Here is an 18,049-nt window from a genome sequence, read left to right on the forward strand (position 1 = left end):
TAAGGCAGAAGTATATGGATCTGTCACCAAACCCTGTGAGAAATCTAAAGATTAACCCAAGTCAATCTTCTATTGCAGTGCTGTGGACTATTATCCAGTACAGATTTTATACAATCATTATTCTCTGTTAGAAGCCATTCTTCTCCTATTACATGAATTTTATTACTCAAAAAAACTGATATAATTAAGTTAAATATTAAAGAATACGACAGTCTTTCTGGTTAGGTCATGAGAAAGTTTCAAGTTCATGTATATTGTGAGTCAGTGTTGCTGAAGGTTATTTCATGCCCTATGCTATCACATTTGAAGAAGTTCACTTGACACAAAGTTTCTCACTACAAATTCAGGGAAGAATTTATTTCATCTCACAGCTTGAGGGCACCCTCTGTTGGCAGGAGCTTGAGGCAGCTGGTTGGTCACGTAACATTTTTAGTCCAGAAACAGAGAGAGATGAACACTTAGCTGAGTTTATATTTTTTATTGAGTATAGGACTCAAGGTAGTGAATAGTGACACCCACACTGAAAGTGGCTCTTCCCACCTCAATTAACCTAGTGTAGAATCTCTCAAAGATATACCCTGAGTTGATTCTAAATCTTCTAATATTTTCAATCACTAATAACTGTGACAAAACCGAAAATAGAAGCCATAGGTTTTTCTGACCTAATCTTGGGCATGGCAACCGACCACTTCTGCCGTATTCTGTTCATTAGACATCAAGAAATAAGATCAACTGTCTTAGTTAGAGTTTTACTGCTATGATCAGACATCAAGACAAGGCAATTCTTTTAAGGACAGTATTTAATTGGGGCTAGATTATAGGTTCAGAGTTTCAGTAAATTATCATCAAGGTGGGAGCATGGCAGCATCCAGGCAGATTGGGACATGAGAACCTGAGAGTTCTTCATCTTCATCCAAAGGCAGACAGGAGAAGAGTGACTTCCCAGCAGCTAGGAAGAGAGTCTTAAAGCCCATACCCACAGTGACACACTTCCTCCAGCAAGGCCACACCTGCTCCAAAAAGGCCACACTTCCAAATAGTGCCACCTCCTGGGCCAAGCATATTTAAACCACTACACAAACTCATGGTTAAGTGTATTAATTCCACAAGTATGTCTCAATAAAGAGGTGTAAGTCACAGGAGATCACCTATGAGTTTATTACAGGAAAAATAAACAGAGAAAATATTTTCTAAGCTTTTGAGACAGATTAGTCATAAATATGTTTGTATTAAAAGCACAAGGAATTGAATTTAATCCCAAGACACCATAAAAAAACTGACCATAGTGGCATAGAATTCTAAGCCCTACCTGGAATGGCTGGGGACAGATGAATTCTTAGATTTTTCTGGCCAGCTAGCCCAGCTTAATCAGTAAGCTCCAGGCCAGTAAGTGGCCCTGTCTCAGAGGTGGCAGATTATGTTCCTTAGGGTGAAACCTAAGGCTGTCTTCTGGTTTCCATGTGTACGCTCATATGTACATCTGTACTTCACACAAAAACACACATGAGCAAGCATAAAATTTCTTTCTAGCTATGGAAATGATCGATGAGAGAAAAAAATGCCTGAAACACTTAGTATAGTGATGAGAAGTTGACTTACAAATGCAAATTGAGGTGAGTTAATCACTTTGAGTGATAATATTTTATGTTCACAGTTATAAAACATAATCCATGATCCTTCTTATTTGGAGGATAAATATGAGTTGTCACTGTGCTATCTCTCACTAATTAGTAAGCTGTTTGAGCACAGATCTGTAAGATTGCTAGACAGTTTTACTATTTTACTATAATACAAGTCCTGTTGATACTCTTCTTTAAAGAACCCACATTTTCCACTGATAAAGAGGCTGGTAGGAGCTGCCAGATTACCCACTTATAAGGGAGAAAAATAATTTTGTCATTTCAGATATGCCTCTGAAGTTCTGGATCAATTGGAGGGAAATTAAATGAGTGGCTAAGCTAGCAACTTTTGTGTCAGAAGGCGAGCCTATAGTACTTTCCCAAAGAAGATTTTCCTACACATCAGAAAATTTGAATCTCTTACTGTATCTTTCAAATGGATTACAAATTTTTTTCTTGTAAATTTTTTACCAAGAAAGATTGAGAGGGCTAAAAAGTCAAAGTGAGCATGATAGATTGTTCTGGCTTTAATCAACTAAACAAACTTATTTTGAAAATAATTGAGCTTGAGGCTGGGGCAGACACCTAGCTGGTCTGCTATAGTGAAGACACCATATCCTGAGACATCCTAGAGGAGCCACTGAACTCAGAGCAGTGGGAATTGCCCACTACCCTATGCCTCAGAGCTACAACTGGGAGCAGGGGGTGCTCAGGACCCACTAGGCACCCAAAACCTGTCCCTGCAGAATACCACTCCCCTTTGCCCCTCGCTTGGTCCTTGTGGCTGGGGCAGACACCTAGCTGGTCTGCTCCCATGAAGACAACTTATCCTGAGACATCCTAGAGTAGATACTGCACCCAGACTAGCAGACACCTAGCTGGTCTGCTACTGTGGAGATAACATATACTGAGACATCCTAGAGGAGCCACTGCACTCAGAGCAGCTGGAGCTTAGAATCACAGGATCACAGAGACATCTTGAACCTGAGGGGTTCTGACACAAGCAAAATAACTGGAAAGACAGGCTCCAGTCAGAGACAGTGAGTACAGGTAGCACTAGAGTTAAGCAGATGGCAAAAGGCAAGTACAAGAACATAAGCAACAGAAACCAAAGTTACTTGGCATCATCAGAACCTAGTTCTCCCAACATAGCAAGCCCTGGATACCCCATCACACTGGAAAAGCAAGATTCAGAAATAAAATCACTTCTCATAATGATGATAGACGACTTTAAGAAGGACATAAATAACTCCTTTAAAGAAGTACAGGAGAACACAGGTAAACAGGTAGAAGCTCTTAAAAAAGAAACACAAAAATCCCTTAAAGAATTGCAAGAAAACACAACAAAACAGGTGAAGGAATTAAACAAAACCATCCAGGATCTAAAAATGGAAGTATAAACAATAAAGAAATACCAAGGGAGACTACCCTGGAGATAGAAAACCTAGGAAAGAGATCAGGAGTCATAGATGCAAGCAACAGAATACAAGGGATAGAAGAGAGAATCTCATGTGCAGAAGATACCATGGAAAATATTGACACAACTGTCAAAGAAAACACAAAATACAAAAAGCTCCTAACCCAAAATATCCAGGAAATACAGGACACAATGAGAAGACCAAACCTAAGGATAATAGGTATAGATGAGGGTAAAGATTCCCAACTTAAAGGGCCAGTAAATATCTTCAACAAAATTATAGAGGAAAACTTCCCTAACCTAAAGAAAGAGATGTCCATGAATATACAAGAAGCCTACAAAACTCCAAATAGACTAGACCAGAAAAGAAACAACTCCTGTCACATAATAATCAAAACATCAAATATACAAAATAAAAAAAAATACTAAAAGCAATAAGGGAAAAAGGTAAAGTAACAGATAAAGGCAGACCTATAAGAATTGCGCCAGACTTCTCACCAGAGACTATAAAAACCAGAAGATCCTGGACTGATATCATACAGACCCTAAGAGAACACAAATGCCAGCCCAGACTACTATACCCAGCAAAACACTCAATCAATATTGATGGAGAAACCAAGATATTCCATGACAAAACCAAATTTACACAATATCTTTCCACAAATCCAGCACTTCAAAGGATAATTGATGGAAAACTCCAACACAAGGAAGGAAACTACAATCTAGAATAAGCAAGGAAGTAATTTTCCAACAACCTCAAAAGAAGATAGTTACACAAACGTAATTCCACCTCTAACAACAAAAATAACAGAAAGCAACAATCATTTTTCCTTAATATCTCTTAATATCAATGAACTTAATTTTCCAATAAAAAGTCATAGACTAAACAGGACCCAGAATTTTGCTGCATACAGGAAATACACCTCTGTGAAAAAGACTGACACTACCTCAGAGTAAAAGGATGGAAAACAATCTTCCAAGCAAATGGTCCCAAGAAACAAGCTGGAGTAGCAATTCTAACAACAAATAAAATTGATTTTCAACCAGAAGTAATCAAAAAAGATAAGAAAGGACACTTCATACCCATCAAAGGAAAAATGTACCAAGAAGAACTCTCAATTCTGAACATCTATGCCCCAAATGCAAGGGCACCCACATACATAAAAGAAACTTTACTAAAGCTCAAAGCATACATTACATTTCACACAATAATAGTGGGAGATTTCAACACCCCATTCTCAGGAATGGACAGATCATGGAAACAAAAACTAAACCGAGAGACAAATGAAACTAACAGAAGTTATGAACCAATTGGACCTAACTGTGTAGCAATCAAGAAGAAAAACCTTCAGTGTATCCTCAGTATTTTCCAACATTCCTAAGTAAAGATGACTGATATCAGGATGCAGACACAAAGAAACTAAAGCCAGGCAATAATAACACATATGAGAAAAAGCCATTTGGTGCTAAAGAATTTAATGACCATTGAAAAGAGAATTAAGAATATAAGCATTAGGGTTGATTAAACCATCCAAGCAGATACAAAATTAAAAATGATCATTCAAACATCAGAAATAAAATTTTAACTACCAAACTACTCAAAGTGAAAAAGTGATAATTTGATGAGTACAATAAAATACAAACGGTATGTAGTACATACAATGCATAAAAGGAAATAGTCAAAGTGTGATCATGTCAGTAATAAAAATTAACTGAGAATGAAAAAAAAGAAAATAATTGAGATCTCACCGGTTTTATGAAAGGAAAGTAATACATAAATAATTGGCGATTGTCTCAGTAACCTGTGTGTGTGTGTGTGTGTGTGTGTGTGTGTGTGTGTGAGAGAGAGAGAGAGAGAGAGAGAGAGAGAGAGAGAGGGGGAGGGAGGGAGGGAGGGAGGGAGGGAGAGAGAGAGAGAGAGAGAGAGAGAGAGAGAGAGAGAGAGAGAGAGAGAGAGAGAGAATGGAAGCTTCCAGGCAGACATGGTGCTAGAGAAGGAGCTAAGAGTTTTTTATCTTTATCTGAAGGTAGTGAGAAGACTGTCTTCCACGCAGCTAGTAGGAGAGTATCTTCCACACTGGGTAGAGTTTCCAGGTGTACTTCTTACAACTAGACCATACCCCCTAATAATGCCACTTCCCATGGCCCAAGCATATTCAATCTACCACAGGGTGTGTGTGTGTGTGTGTGTGGGTGTGTGTGTGTGTGTGTGTGCGCGCACACTTTTATGTATACATGTGTATTGTACATGTGTATACTTATATATTCCCAGGTCATATGTGCCTTTACATAGGCACAAAGGTCAGCGAGGGATATGAGGTACCTTTTTTTATCATTCTGCTTTATTTTGACAAGATATGATCTCTTACTATACTTGGAAATAAGGTGGCAGCTACTAAGACCCAGGACCCTCCTGTCTTCACCTTTCATATAGTTGGGATTACAGACCCCCATGTGGCCACAAGTGGCTGTTGATGTACTGAACATTCTTTATCAGGTCCTTATATTTTCTCAGCCTTCTTATGTAATTAGCCATCTCTTCAGAAAGCTTTAAGGGCCATCAAGTCTCCCCTTGATATGTGATATTTTTTATAAAGCTGAATGTGACACATTTTATTGATCAAATTTCAGAAAGCTACCTGTGACCAGTTCAGTGTTTTTCATATCTCTGTCTGAGAAGGAACTTGATTCTTGGGGAAAAAGATAGCACAGATCTATCTTCTACCTTTCTACATACAACTTTTCTTGTACAAGGAAACTGCAGATCCAAGGTATTTGGGACCTTCTGCACTGAAACTGAGAGAAATGTTTACAAAGTAAATACATTCCTCACTTTGAAGGAATCTGAATTTCATTGCTCTGAATGATGGGATTTGATAACTATCAATAGGGCAATAATATCATGACTGCTTTAAATTTTTTCTTTGTTTCTTTTCTTGAAAGACTCATATAGATGTGAGTATCAAGAGAGAGAAAAATCCCCATTTCTCTATCAAAAATTAGAAGATGAATCCATTGAGTACCGTACAGACCCTGATGCTCAGGCTAGACATTATCACAAGGATATAAACAAGTTTCATCAAACTTCATGATAGGATCAACAAACCTAGAAGAAAAAATAATATTAAGGTGATGAGCTAAAGGAACCAAGATGTCATTCACCCAAAGAACTTTCATTTAGATTGCAATATGAAATTTCTGGATGATTTCCAGCAAAATATGTTACAGTTTTAGCCTATTTTTCCCAACTGCTTATATAAAAGGCTTTAAGGATTAGTGATTTCAGACCATGCTGTCTATGGCCCACAGTTTCCTTCATGTTAGTGTGATAAAATGCCCCAATAAAAGCAATAGAGGGATGACTGCTTATTTTGCCTAACAGCTTCAGGGTACAAGTCCTTCATGGTGGAAAAAGGATGGCATCAGATGCTTGACTGAGATGGTCCCATGGCATCCACTGTTAGAACACAAAGAGATGAGTACTTGCTTGATGTTGGTTCACATTCTCTTTTATATACTTCAAGACTGTAAGCTAAGAAATGATGTGGCCTACAGTATGAGGATCTTTCTAGCTAATCAACTTAACCTCTCATAGGTATACACTAAGACTAAAGTTACCAAGAAATCCCTCACAGATTGGCCTGAAAATTTGCCTCTGAAGTTATTTCAGATCCCATCAAGTTGACATTTATTCTATGGAGTTATTCTTCATGAAAGAAGACAGTGAAATCAATCAGAATAAGGACACAGACATGTTTAGACTTGAATTTGTTTTTACAGTCAGATTGTTAAACAACAGATGTAAAGAAGTCCTTAATTAATGTGAAAACTTTTTGGACTAACTTTGATGGAATAATAAGAAACATGCTCTTTAGCATCTAAAGTTGTATTTTGTATTCCCAAATATTTTTCTGTGTGCTCATTCTGGAGCTAGATAGACTTCACACAAGATGGCAGGAGAATCTAGTTTTGATTGTTTGGGTTTTTTGTTTGTTTGGTTGGTTGGTTGGTTGATTGCTTGGTTTTGGTTTTTGGTTTGGTTTAGTTCTTTATGGACATCTGACCTACATTAAGTTTGCTTAAGTGTTATAACATATACATATAATATGTCATTATACATTTGTGAGAATTTTGTGTATGGCATATGTTATACATCATGTATGTCGTGTATACATGTAGATTTCATGGGTGGACATTAAGTGTATTCTATTGCCCTTACCCTTAGTTTTTTGTGTATTTTTATGGTTTTGTTTGTTTGTTTGGGGGGGGGTGGTTTTGTTTTTGAGGCTAGGACAGGGAAGATATTTTGGCCATCCTGATAAGCCCTTAGAAACAGTGATCATGGGAGTGTTCACAGAATTTTGTTTATTGCCTTACTTGTTCTTGGACTATTTGTTTTTATTGTCTTGTTTGTTCCTTGACTATTTGCATATATTGTATTGCTAGTTCCTTAAACTAGAACTGACCTTAATACTTGTATGTAATTAAAACGGTATAAACAAAAAGAGAGAGAGAGAGAGAGAGAGAGAGAGAGAGAGAGAGAGAGAGAGAGCCAACAGCAAATCAGAGTACAAATACCACCAATGCCCAATTTGATGAGTCAAGTTTCATGGGTTACTCAGAAATATGGGTGAAGGGCTATTTACCATAGATATCAATATGTTTAGGACTGCAGTTTTTAGAGCAAATGAGAAGATAAACAGGAGGTTAATGCACCATTAAGAACTTTTCTAGTCTAAAGCATATGGGACAATCAACTACAACAAGCAGAACTTAAACATTTAATTTTTGGAATTTCTCTTAGCTTGTCGTGCCATTTGCTTTTATGCTGCTTGAGGTGATTGAGTTCAATTTAAATTAAATTACTTTTGAGAACTGAGATTATGGCAATTTCTTCATAAAAGGGTAGTAACACAAAACAAAATACATCTGTATATATGAATCATGTCCCTATGGTACTTTAATTTCTACACTACTTGAAATTTAGTTTCCTACCTGACACTTTATGTTTTAATTTTTACTTTATCTTTTACTCTTCTCTATGTTTAAATATTTAGTAAATGCTACTTTTGTAAAATGTAATTATTATGCTAAAATTAAAATAAATAAATAAATGTAGCAAAGAAAAGTTGTGTCCTATTGTCAGTTCAGTGATCTACATGGAAACTGAATGTACTAATACAACATCATAGGAATGTTATGCAGGGATGGAAATTGGAAAATAAGAGACAGATTGCAACTTGTCTCAAATTAAAAAAAAAAAATGGAGCTGTAACACAAACAAGTGGTTTCATTCTTTGGCTCCACAACATACCTCAGGGGCATGTGCACTGAATTTATTCCATGCTTCTTCCTTTGCTAGTCCTAATGGTGCATGTCTGTAATCCCATAAGTGAGAGGCAAAAGTAGGAAGATCATGAGATTGAGGCTGGTCTGGGCAATAAGAAAAACTTGTCTAAAAGCCAAGGGTTTAGTGGTGTTGGAATAGACTTGATTTGCAGGTACAACATCCCAACTTTGGTCCATAGTCACATTCAAAATTAAATATATGTCTTCATGTTCTTTAAGTAACTGAGTGGCTTGGGACAGAATAAGACAATGTGAATAAGACAGTAAGTAGGGCAATGAGAATGATGATCATGGATCCTTGCTCTGACAAAAAGAAGAAAAGCATCAATGGTGCTGGGAGGGACTTCTCAGATAAAGATAAGAACCTAGATACTTGAGGTTTTGACTTTGATACCTAGAACCTTGGCATAGATATCAGGTGAACCATCACAACTATTCCACAGTGCCAAGGAGGCATAGCGGGTAGAGGAGGCAGAGCAGGCAAAGAAAAAAGAGGGAGGGAGAGAGAGAGAGAGAGAACCCCAGAGAATGTAAAAATACCAAGAAAGTGCTGACCATATTTCTAGCAGAACCAACCAGTAAGTTGTAGGTTCAGTGATAGAGCCTGTCTAAAAGATTAAAGTGGATGAATATTTATTTTATGTCAACTTATGGCTTCCATATGATCAGGCACACTTGTATGCACACCTTTAAACATGTGCACTGATATATAAACATAAACACACCTATATACAAAATATGGAGGAGAAAATATTAATGAATTTGCTAATCCAGTCTACTATCCAAGGAATGGTTAACAGTACTTAGAAGGGATTTAAAAAAAATGATGTCCAAGGAAAGGATGGCTCAGGCAAAAGAATATAATTGCCGAGTAATGGTGATATGCTCTTTTAGCATGTGATTGGCAATTCAAGATTGTCTTATTCACTCATTTTTATATTTTCTTTTTGGTTCTTATAAAATTTGAAAGTACCTTTGAACTCATAATTAAAATTAGGTGATACGCCTATTATGGAAAAACAGATAAAGTGTGTTTCTCTTCTCTAGGAAGTCTTCACTTACAAATCATTCTCCAGTCTATTGTGTATGCTTAACAGGGGAAGAAACAAGTTTAGAAAGAGTAAGAAATATGTCTAAATTTCTGGGAATTATAAGTTCCAGGGTTTTAAGTTAGGGATGATAGGTAGAAAAAAAACCCCACAGTAAGGTTAACAATAGAAGAGTCATGATCTGTGTTCCAGTCTGGACTGTGTTTTTCCTGCCTTTTGTGTGACTCATAACATTGTCTATTCACATCTGATACTGATATGCCAAAAATGTAATACCCTAAGTACTACTTTTCCTTTTTCATAGCAGCATGAGGAATATAGAGATAGTCTATCCACTAAAGCATAAGGATAACCTTTAAAAAGTGGGTGTAGCAGTGACTACCAGTAAGGAAGTGCTGGGAATGCAAAGACAAGTTGATCCTTGGGCCTCTAAGACCAGCCATCCTATCCAACTTAGCAAAACTAAATCCATTGAGAGACATCTCAAAATATTGAGGTGGATGTGATGGAGACATCGAGGTTCAGAAGTTGTGAACTAACTATTAACCACTAACTAATCTTCTTGATGACCCAGTTTTCAATCCTAATACCCACATGGTGGTTCACAGACACATGCAGGCAAAATATTCAAAGACATAAAATAAAAAGTAATTTAGCTGGGCAGTGGTGGCACACACCTTTAATCCCAGTGCTTGGGAGGCAGAGGCAGGTGGATTTCTGAGTTTGAGGCCAGCCTGGTCTACAGAGTAAGTTCCAGGACAGCTAGGGCTACACAGAGAAGCCCTGTCTTGAAAAAACAAAAAATAAAAAAAAAAAAAGTAATTTTAAAAAATCACTTCTTTGCAGGTATGCACACACATGTGCATATTCACTTATCATATAGCACACAGAACACACACACACACACAATCAAAATATAAAATCAGTACTCTTAAGTTCAAGTGGTCCACAGAGAGTGTGAACTAGTAAATCCATTTGAGAAATTGTGCTATAGCTGGGCAGTGGTGGCACACACCTTTAATCCCAGCATTTGTCACACAGAGGCAGGCAAATTTTGGAGTTTGAGGCCAGCCTAGTCTACAGAGTGAGTTCCAGGACAGCCAGGGCTATAGGAAGAACCCGTCTTGAAAAAACAAAGATATAAAAACAAACAACAAAAAAAAGTGATAAATTGTGCTGTGGTTTGTTAAAGGGAATCATGTAGAAATACCATATAAACCAGAAATGTCACACCCAATATACACAGAAGAGAATGAGTATAAACACTCATACATATTCTCAAATATACATAACACAATTATTCATATTAACTCAAACTGAAAGCAAAACACATATTAATGTTCAATAAAACATACTATGGAATATCTACACAATAGGATAATTGAGCCAGAACTATATAATTTTGATTTCCAGATGGATTAAACTTACATGCTCTAAACTAGCTCAGTAATGAAGAAGAATATATAGAATATATTTATTGAAGGTCAAAAAAGGTAAATTCTTAACAGAAGCTGAAAGATCAATGGGTAAGACTAATGTTGCAGGTTTACAGATGGCAAATATATTTTAAAATTGACTATTTTCATGGTTTCAGAAATCTGAACAGGCTAAAAGCTGTTGAGTTGTAAACTCTAAGCATAAGAAATACATGATGTATGCATTATATGTCAATAAAACAATTATAAAATGATGACATACATGCTGGCCATGAATAGTGGTATTTGCCAGTGGTTAAGGCACTAGCATACTTTCCAGGCTAATGTGAGATCACCCAACCCAAATTAAAAGGAAAAGTACAAATAGAGCACACTGAATAAAGGCTCTGGCTTCCTGTGTCCATGTATTTGATAGGAGAACAGTGAATGATTGTTGTGAGTATTAGGAAGTCTCCATGTGAATGGATGTACATGTTCTTAGCCAATTCTACAATCTATGTTTCAATAGTTCACTTGCAAGATTCTCCCTCTCTTCTCCCTCCCCCACTCACACTCCTCCTCCTTATTTTTAAAGTAGAAAGCTCTCAAGTCTTGACATGTTTTCTTGGAAAACAGAATCAGGCTCATGGTCTCTGTCTTTCTCTCTGTCTGGTTCTCTGTCTTCCACCTCCCTTTTGTGTCAATGCCAAGCAGAATTGTAGGGCATAGAAGAAGCAGAGAGGAACAAGTTTGAGAAGTTATCTTTTGTTTCAACTGAATTTGTTTCATACTTCATTCATTGTCATGATTATAAAAAAATTCTACTTTGTATTTTGGAACTGAAAGTTCCAGTTCTTTGTAGGAGAAAACAGAAGAATACCATGTAAATTTATTATTCTGTTGTGTCGCTTTTGATGTTATTAACTGTTTATTTTCTTTTTATTAATTGGGGATTGCTGTTTGTTCATGTGAGTATACATGCCAACATGGGCCAGAAAAAGGCATCAGATCCAATGGAACTGGAATTGCCTCCAATATATATATTTTGCTGGGAAGTGAACTCAGGTGCTCTGGAAGAGTAGCAAGTCCTCATAATTGCTGAGGCAACTCTCCAGCCTACATTTTTGTAGGTATCTTGGGAACCTTTGGCATTACACTCTCTGGGATACTGGCAACATTTTGGCTTTTATTTTTTCCCTAGCATATTTTAACTCCTAATGTGAATCTACCACATACAATCTAACTAATTCAGTGTTATTAGAAATACTAATCATTTTGAATCTTTACTATTATAAACAATGGCCTCATGAAGTATTGATCTCTCACATGTTGGCTGCATACCTTATCACTTTAGAATTAGTTCTTCATATACAATCCATGGTAAATGATATACTATATTCGTAAGATATTTAATATTATAGATATAACACCTTCTAAAATAATGCAGACATTTGTGTTTAAAATCAAGATATATTATCTGTTTCTCTCTAGATCAGTGGTTTTTTATGCTGTGGCCCTTTAATAATGCTTCTCATTTTTGGTAAACCCCAATCATAAAATTATTTTCATAGCTACTTCATAACTATAATGTTTTACTGTTTCAAATTGTAATGCAAATATCTGATCCACTGGATACTTGATATTCAACCCCTGTGAAAGCCTCATTCAACTACAAAGGGGTAGCAACCTGAAGGTTAAGAACAACTGCTCTATTGACAGTGTCCATTGCCTTACAGAAGCTTTTCAGTTTCATAATGTTCCATTTATTATTGATCTTAGTTTCTGAGCTACTGGTGTTCCGCTCAAGAAGTAGTCTATTGTATCAATGCATATAACTGTCAAACACACACAAAAAAAATCATGGATAATGATATTGGAAAGTATCAGGGCATAGAATTCACATATAAACAGATAAAGGAAGGCTCTGGCTTCTACAGGTATACCTTCTCAATCTCCTGTGATGTTGTGTATCATCAGTAAGGATGGATTTTAGTGCCTATGGCTAAAGTAAAATTCTATGGCCTTTGTGTACTCCCATCCTAGGCCTATGCCTAGCCTAATCCTTGGTTCCTAGATACTAATCAGACCCTGCAAGGTAAATCATATGTCTCCTTCTAGGATTGTCCATAGTTTACCTTCAAATATAACTTCATACATTATGGAGATATATTTAAATTAGTGTGCAAATACAAGCAAAACAGACCTAAAATGTCCTTGCAAAATATCATATGTTCATTCCTCGGAATCACCTGACAGAGGATTTACCTCATTAGCACAGTCCCCATGGCCAAGACACAAATCCTAGCTTGTAAAAGTTTTCACTAACAGCAGGATACTAACTTTAGGTAAGTCAGAGGACTAAAATGACCTGTGGTGTTTCTGTATGAAGATAAAATTGCTGGTGTCATTTTGAGGAATTTTAAAAGGTTTTTTTTTTTTTTTCAGCTTTTTCCCTCAACCACCCATGACTATAGTAATTAATATATAGCATTCCTTTATTTGACACAGATGTCCCATATATTTTGTTTGCCTCCCTTTTTTATGACAAAACTATCAAAAATGGTTTAAGGAAAGAGAATAAGATGTAAGGCAGAGGAAAAAGAAGACCCTCATGAAACAGTCCTTCCTGTTTCTCTTGCAGGCAGAAGGTTGAATGATGGCCAGTGGCATTCTGTCAGCATCAATGCCAGGAGAAATCGTGTTACTCTCACACTGGATAATGATGCTGCATCTCCAGCTCCGGAAACCTCCCGGCTACAAATTTATTCTGGAAATAGCTACTACTTTGGAGGTAACTTCCTTGCCTTTGAAGCTTCACAAAAAGAAACAAGGAACAGATTCCAACCCATGCTTTGTCAACTAGACAACCCTCCCCATAGCTGTGCATGCACATGTGCAGCTGAATTTAAGCACCAAATTGTGGGAAAGAAAAATCTCAGACAACCGTGCAAATGTAAGCTATATATGGCAGAAAGAACTAGAGCTGGGTTACATAACTTACCAGAAGTGACTAGTGTAGATATGCCAAGCTCCTTCGTCTCACACTGGAAAGGAGACACTCAGCTGAAAACTTAGTGAAAGAGGAGTTGAGAGTCAGCAAACACCCACAAGAGGTAAAACTCAAGTGGGAGGCACCAACAGCTGGCTGGGCCATCTGTGTCATCCACACTCATGGTGGGTGGAGCAAAGCAGAGAGGAGCTAGAGACTCTAAGAGACAAGGGGAGGAGTCATTGTCATTTCTGAGTCATCATTCTTTCTATGATTTGCTGAACTCTTGCAACACTTCAAATAACACAAACAAAAACAAACTAGGGTGGACAAAACATATGTAACATTTTACCATTTTTTTTTATAAAGGCACCCATGTTGAGTATTTAAAAGTTTCTTTTATTAAAAGAGATGCTATCTGCTTCTGAAATCAGTTATCTGTCTTACAGAAGCCACATCTAACTGGGACTTAGTCCATGTGGCTCTCTAACCTGGCGCTCCTACAGTATAATTCCTGGACTCCTTTTCTAGAACAAGCTCATTTTCAAAATTATTGGGAGATATAAACAAGAGCAGAATGCAGACTTGTGAAATCTTAGTAGTGGAGGTCTTATTCAACATGGAAAAGGCACTGGTCTCCATGCATGGCACCACATGCACACAAAACCCCATGCACATTGGACTGTCTGCTCATGTTTCCCCTATACAATGTAAAGAGTGACACAGCCTGGTTGAGATCTTGCAGATGTGAGCATGAGATAGCCTTGCCCTAGGGATAACAGTTCCTTCCAATGAGGTAACTGAATACAAGCATTATATAATAGCATACACTGAAGAGATAGCAAAATCTCTTTTATCTCAAACTGAGGACATGAGTTCTATCCTTGGAGCCTGTAGTGAAAAAAAGAGAATGGGCTCCACAATTCTGTCATCTGACTTACATACACACATGGTAGCATGCCTGCACTCTGTTTGGCTCATACATAATAATAAAAATAATAATAACAGCAATGAAACAAACACTGTAGTTAACTAAGGCTTGCCACATAGTAATCATGCACTGTACACTGAGCTCTTTCCCAAACCTTGTAGTTTGTTAGCTCCAAATCTATGAATCACCCCTTCTTCCTAAGGAAATGTTTGACAGGCTTGAAACACACACACACACACACACACACACACACACACACACACACACACACACACAAATATTTGCACATGTCCAAAATACTTATTTAGGGTCTCTTTGGAAGGGAGCTGTGTGGAACAAGATCAGTGAGGTTGGATTTTAGCATGAAGAAGGAGTGTAGTCTTTCACCCACAATCACCATTATAGACTTCGCCATAGCATATATTTGTAGGTGATATGTCTACATGATACATAATAAAGCTGCTGTAGGTTGGAGATATGGCTCAGTCATAATGCTCATATTGTGTAAGCATACAAACCTAGATTTGGACCCCTAGAGCACTCAGAAAGCCACGCTCTGTACTCTGTAGCACAACACTGTAATCTTCCTGCCGTTCATGCCAATGAAGCAGGGATATTCTGTGGCAAACAGAATATCCATCTTCAGACAAAGTAGAAAGCAGCAACTGCTGTAGTTGTCTTCTAATCTCCATGCATTGGCTGTGGCATTTGAACACACACACACACACACACACACACACACACACACATATCACCACTCAAAATTATAATCATCTGTTTGTAGCAGTAGAGACAGTGAGTGTATGGAGGTATATGGATCAGATTCAATCTATGTTTACTGCAGTCTCACAGTGAAAGGAAATGAATGGGAACAGATGCTGAACAATGGTCTCAACTCCAAGCTGTTCATTCTACATTACAAATAGTATTTCATCAGTGAAGAAAGAATGGTGGTCAGGAATTTATTTCCAGGCAAAATGGCTTTGAGTAATCATGTTGCAGTAATCTGAAATATCACAGAGGCATAATAGTTCTCCTCCCCTAGCTAGAATATTGTCAAATTCTGGTGAGTTTTCAGGGTCCTAGACTTAGAAGAAAAACATTTTTTGTGTGATATATGTGTTTGCACAAACTTTCCACATACAGACTATAAACATAAGGAAGGTGAAAAATGAGCTTCAGAAATAATAGTCAACTTCCATAAATTCTTTCTACAGCCTCAATTAGAATTTGTAGCATCTCTTGACTTTATAGTGTGTCTGTGAGCTATTAACCAGATGCTGGGCCTCAGCCTTCTATCTATTAGAGATGTCTGAGAAAATTTATCTTTATTTATGGCATATTACCATGTTTAAAAGCTCAAATTCCTTTATGCTCTGAGCCTATTAAAACCACTGAGATGGAGTTTGTAAGAACACACATATTCACTTACCTGCTTTGTCTTCACCTGTCTTAATGAGGAGTAGGTTGGCCTAGCCACAGGAGATGCTAAACAGATGTAATGCCTTTATACTTTTAAAATAACACTCATTAAGAGGTGTGGTGTTAACCTTTTTATGTGCTATTACAGCCTATAACTATGTGCACTTAAGCCCATCATTCTTTTAATGTCTGTATTTGCTTTGCAGAGCATGTCAAAAATCCTGCTTAGTTCCTGAGTATAATTTTCTTAAGAGCTAGATCTGTTAATACTCCACAATTAACCAGACAATTACTTAATGCTCATCCTTACAAAGCATAATTTCCTTCAAAAATGTAGTTCAGAATATTGTGAATTTATATGTGTTTTCAGACACTGGCAACATTTTCAAGCACTTACAATTTATTGTAAGTGAAGGATGCTGTTCAAAGGCAAAACAAATAGGTTTCCAATAGGAAAAAAAATGTGTGTGTGTGTGTGTGTGTGTGTGTGTGTGTGTGTGTGTGTGTGTGTTGCTGACTCAATTGGTAAAATGCTTACCATGAAAGCATGAGAAACCGATATTTGATTCCTAGTACCCACACAAAATACTGGGCATATTGTAGAACCCCTGTGTTTCAGTAGTGGCAAGGCTGAGATAAGCAGGCTCCTGAGGCTCACTGACAACCTATTCCACTAAAAAAGCTCCCAGTTGGGTAAGGAGTCAGTGTCCAACAAAGTAAAATGAGGGCAGAGCCCCAGAGCTAAGAACCAGCACAAGTCTAGATAAATTGGTGAACCCCTGGTTCACAAACAGACTTTATCTCAAAGAATAAAATGGGAGTTAGTAGAGAAAGACATCCTGATGTCAGTCTGTGGCTTCTACATGTATCCACATGAAATACTGCATCTTCTACATGCAGTCACATAAAACACTGCATTTTCTACATGTACTCACATGAAACATTACGTCTTCTTCATGTACTCACATCTTTAGGCATAGAACAGACACACACAAAGACACACATACACACACACACACACACAAACACACACACACACATATACACACTGATGGTTAAGGTAAATGTCATACCCACAACATTTCTTTTGGCAGTTTTTTCTTTATATTGACTGAGTAGCCACATTTTACATCATTTTTGCACCTCCTCCTGAGCTAGGATTTACAACAAAAGCATTCCCTGCTATGAATAAAAAAAATGCCCAAATAATTAGACCTTAAGGTCTTTCATCAATAGGTTGCCAAAGCAATGACAGATCATTTCAGTGCTCTTCATGTTTTTTCTCTGTCCCACAGGGTGCCCTGACAATCTCACCGATTCCCAATGCTTAAACCCCACTAAGGCTTTCCAAGGCTGCATGAGACTCATCTTTATTGATAACCAGCCCAAGGACCTCATTTCAGTTCAGCAAGGTTCCCTGGGGAGTTTTAGTGATTTACACATTGATCTGTGTAGCATCAAAGACAGGTAATTATTGTCTTGTGTCCTCTGTTCCTCCACTCCTTCCCATTCTCACTGTTATGAATATGAATTTATTTAAGAAAATTCTAATCCACAGACATTAGCCACATTAAACATAATTGAGTTGCCTAATAGAAAATATTTCTGAAACAATTTCAGGCCCAGAGAAAAACAGGTTAAATTATTTGAGTCTCTCTACATGTTGATTTGCAGTAAATGAGATATGAAAAGTAAATCAAAATACAAATTTGTGAAAGGATTGAAATTTTATGCATAAGCATTTGATTACATTGAAGTTAAATCTAAAGCACAGAGGAGGGAGGAATTACTCTCCCTAAGCCATTTCATTTTGCCTAACATGGATGCTTTTTCTTTAATGTCAAAAGCTTATGTAAAT

At 37.2% G+C, this 18,049-nt stretch overlaps 1 protein-coding gene across 5 annotated transcripts in view; it reads left to right on the forward strand.

The window, feature by feature from the left end:
- LOC117716170 (contactin-associated protein like 5-2) overlaps positions 1-18,049 on the forward strand; it is a 737,433-nt gene that overhangs the window by 415,155 nt on the left and 304,229 nt on the right. For all 5 annotated transcript variants that reach the window (XR_013113069.1, XR_013113068.1, XM_076941723.1 and 2 more), the window contains exons 9-10: positions 13,491-13,640; positions 17,487-17,658. Coding sequence is in view for 3 of the 5 variants with exons in the window: in XM_076941723.1 (XP_076797838.1) it covers positions 13,491-13,640; positions 17,487-17,658 (322 nt within the window). In the remaining 2 variants the exon portion in view is untranslated. The remainder of the gene's footprint in view (positions 1-13,490; positions 13,641-17,486; positions 17,659-18,049) is intronic.

This window comes from Arvicanthis niloticus, chromosome 10, assembly GCF_011762505.2.
Source record: "Arvicanthis niloticus isolate mArvNil1 chromosome 10, mArvNil1.pat.X, whole genome shotgun sequence".
Taxonomy (NCBI): domain Eukaryota; kingdom Metazoa; phylum Chordata; class Mammalia; order Rodentia; family Muridae; genus Arvicanthis; species Arvicanthis niloticus.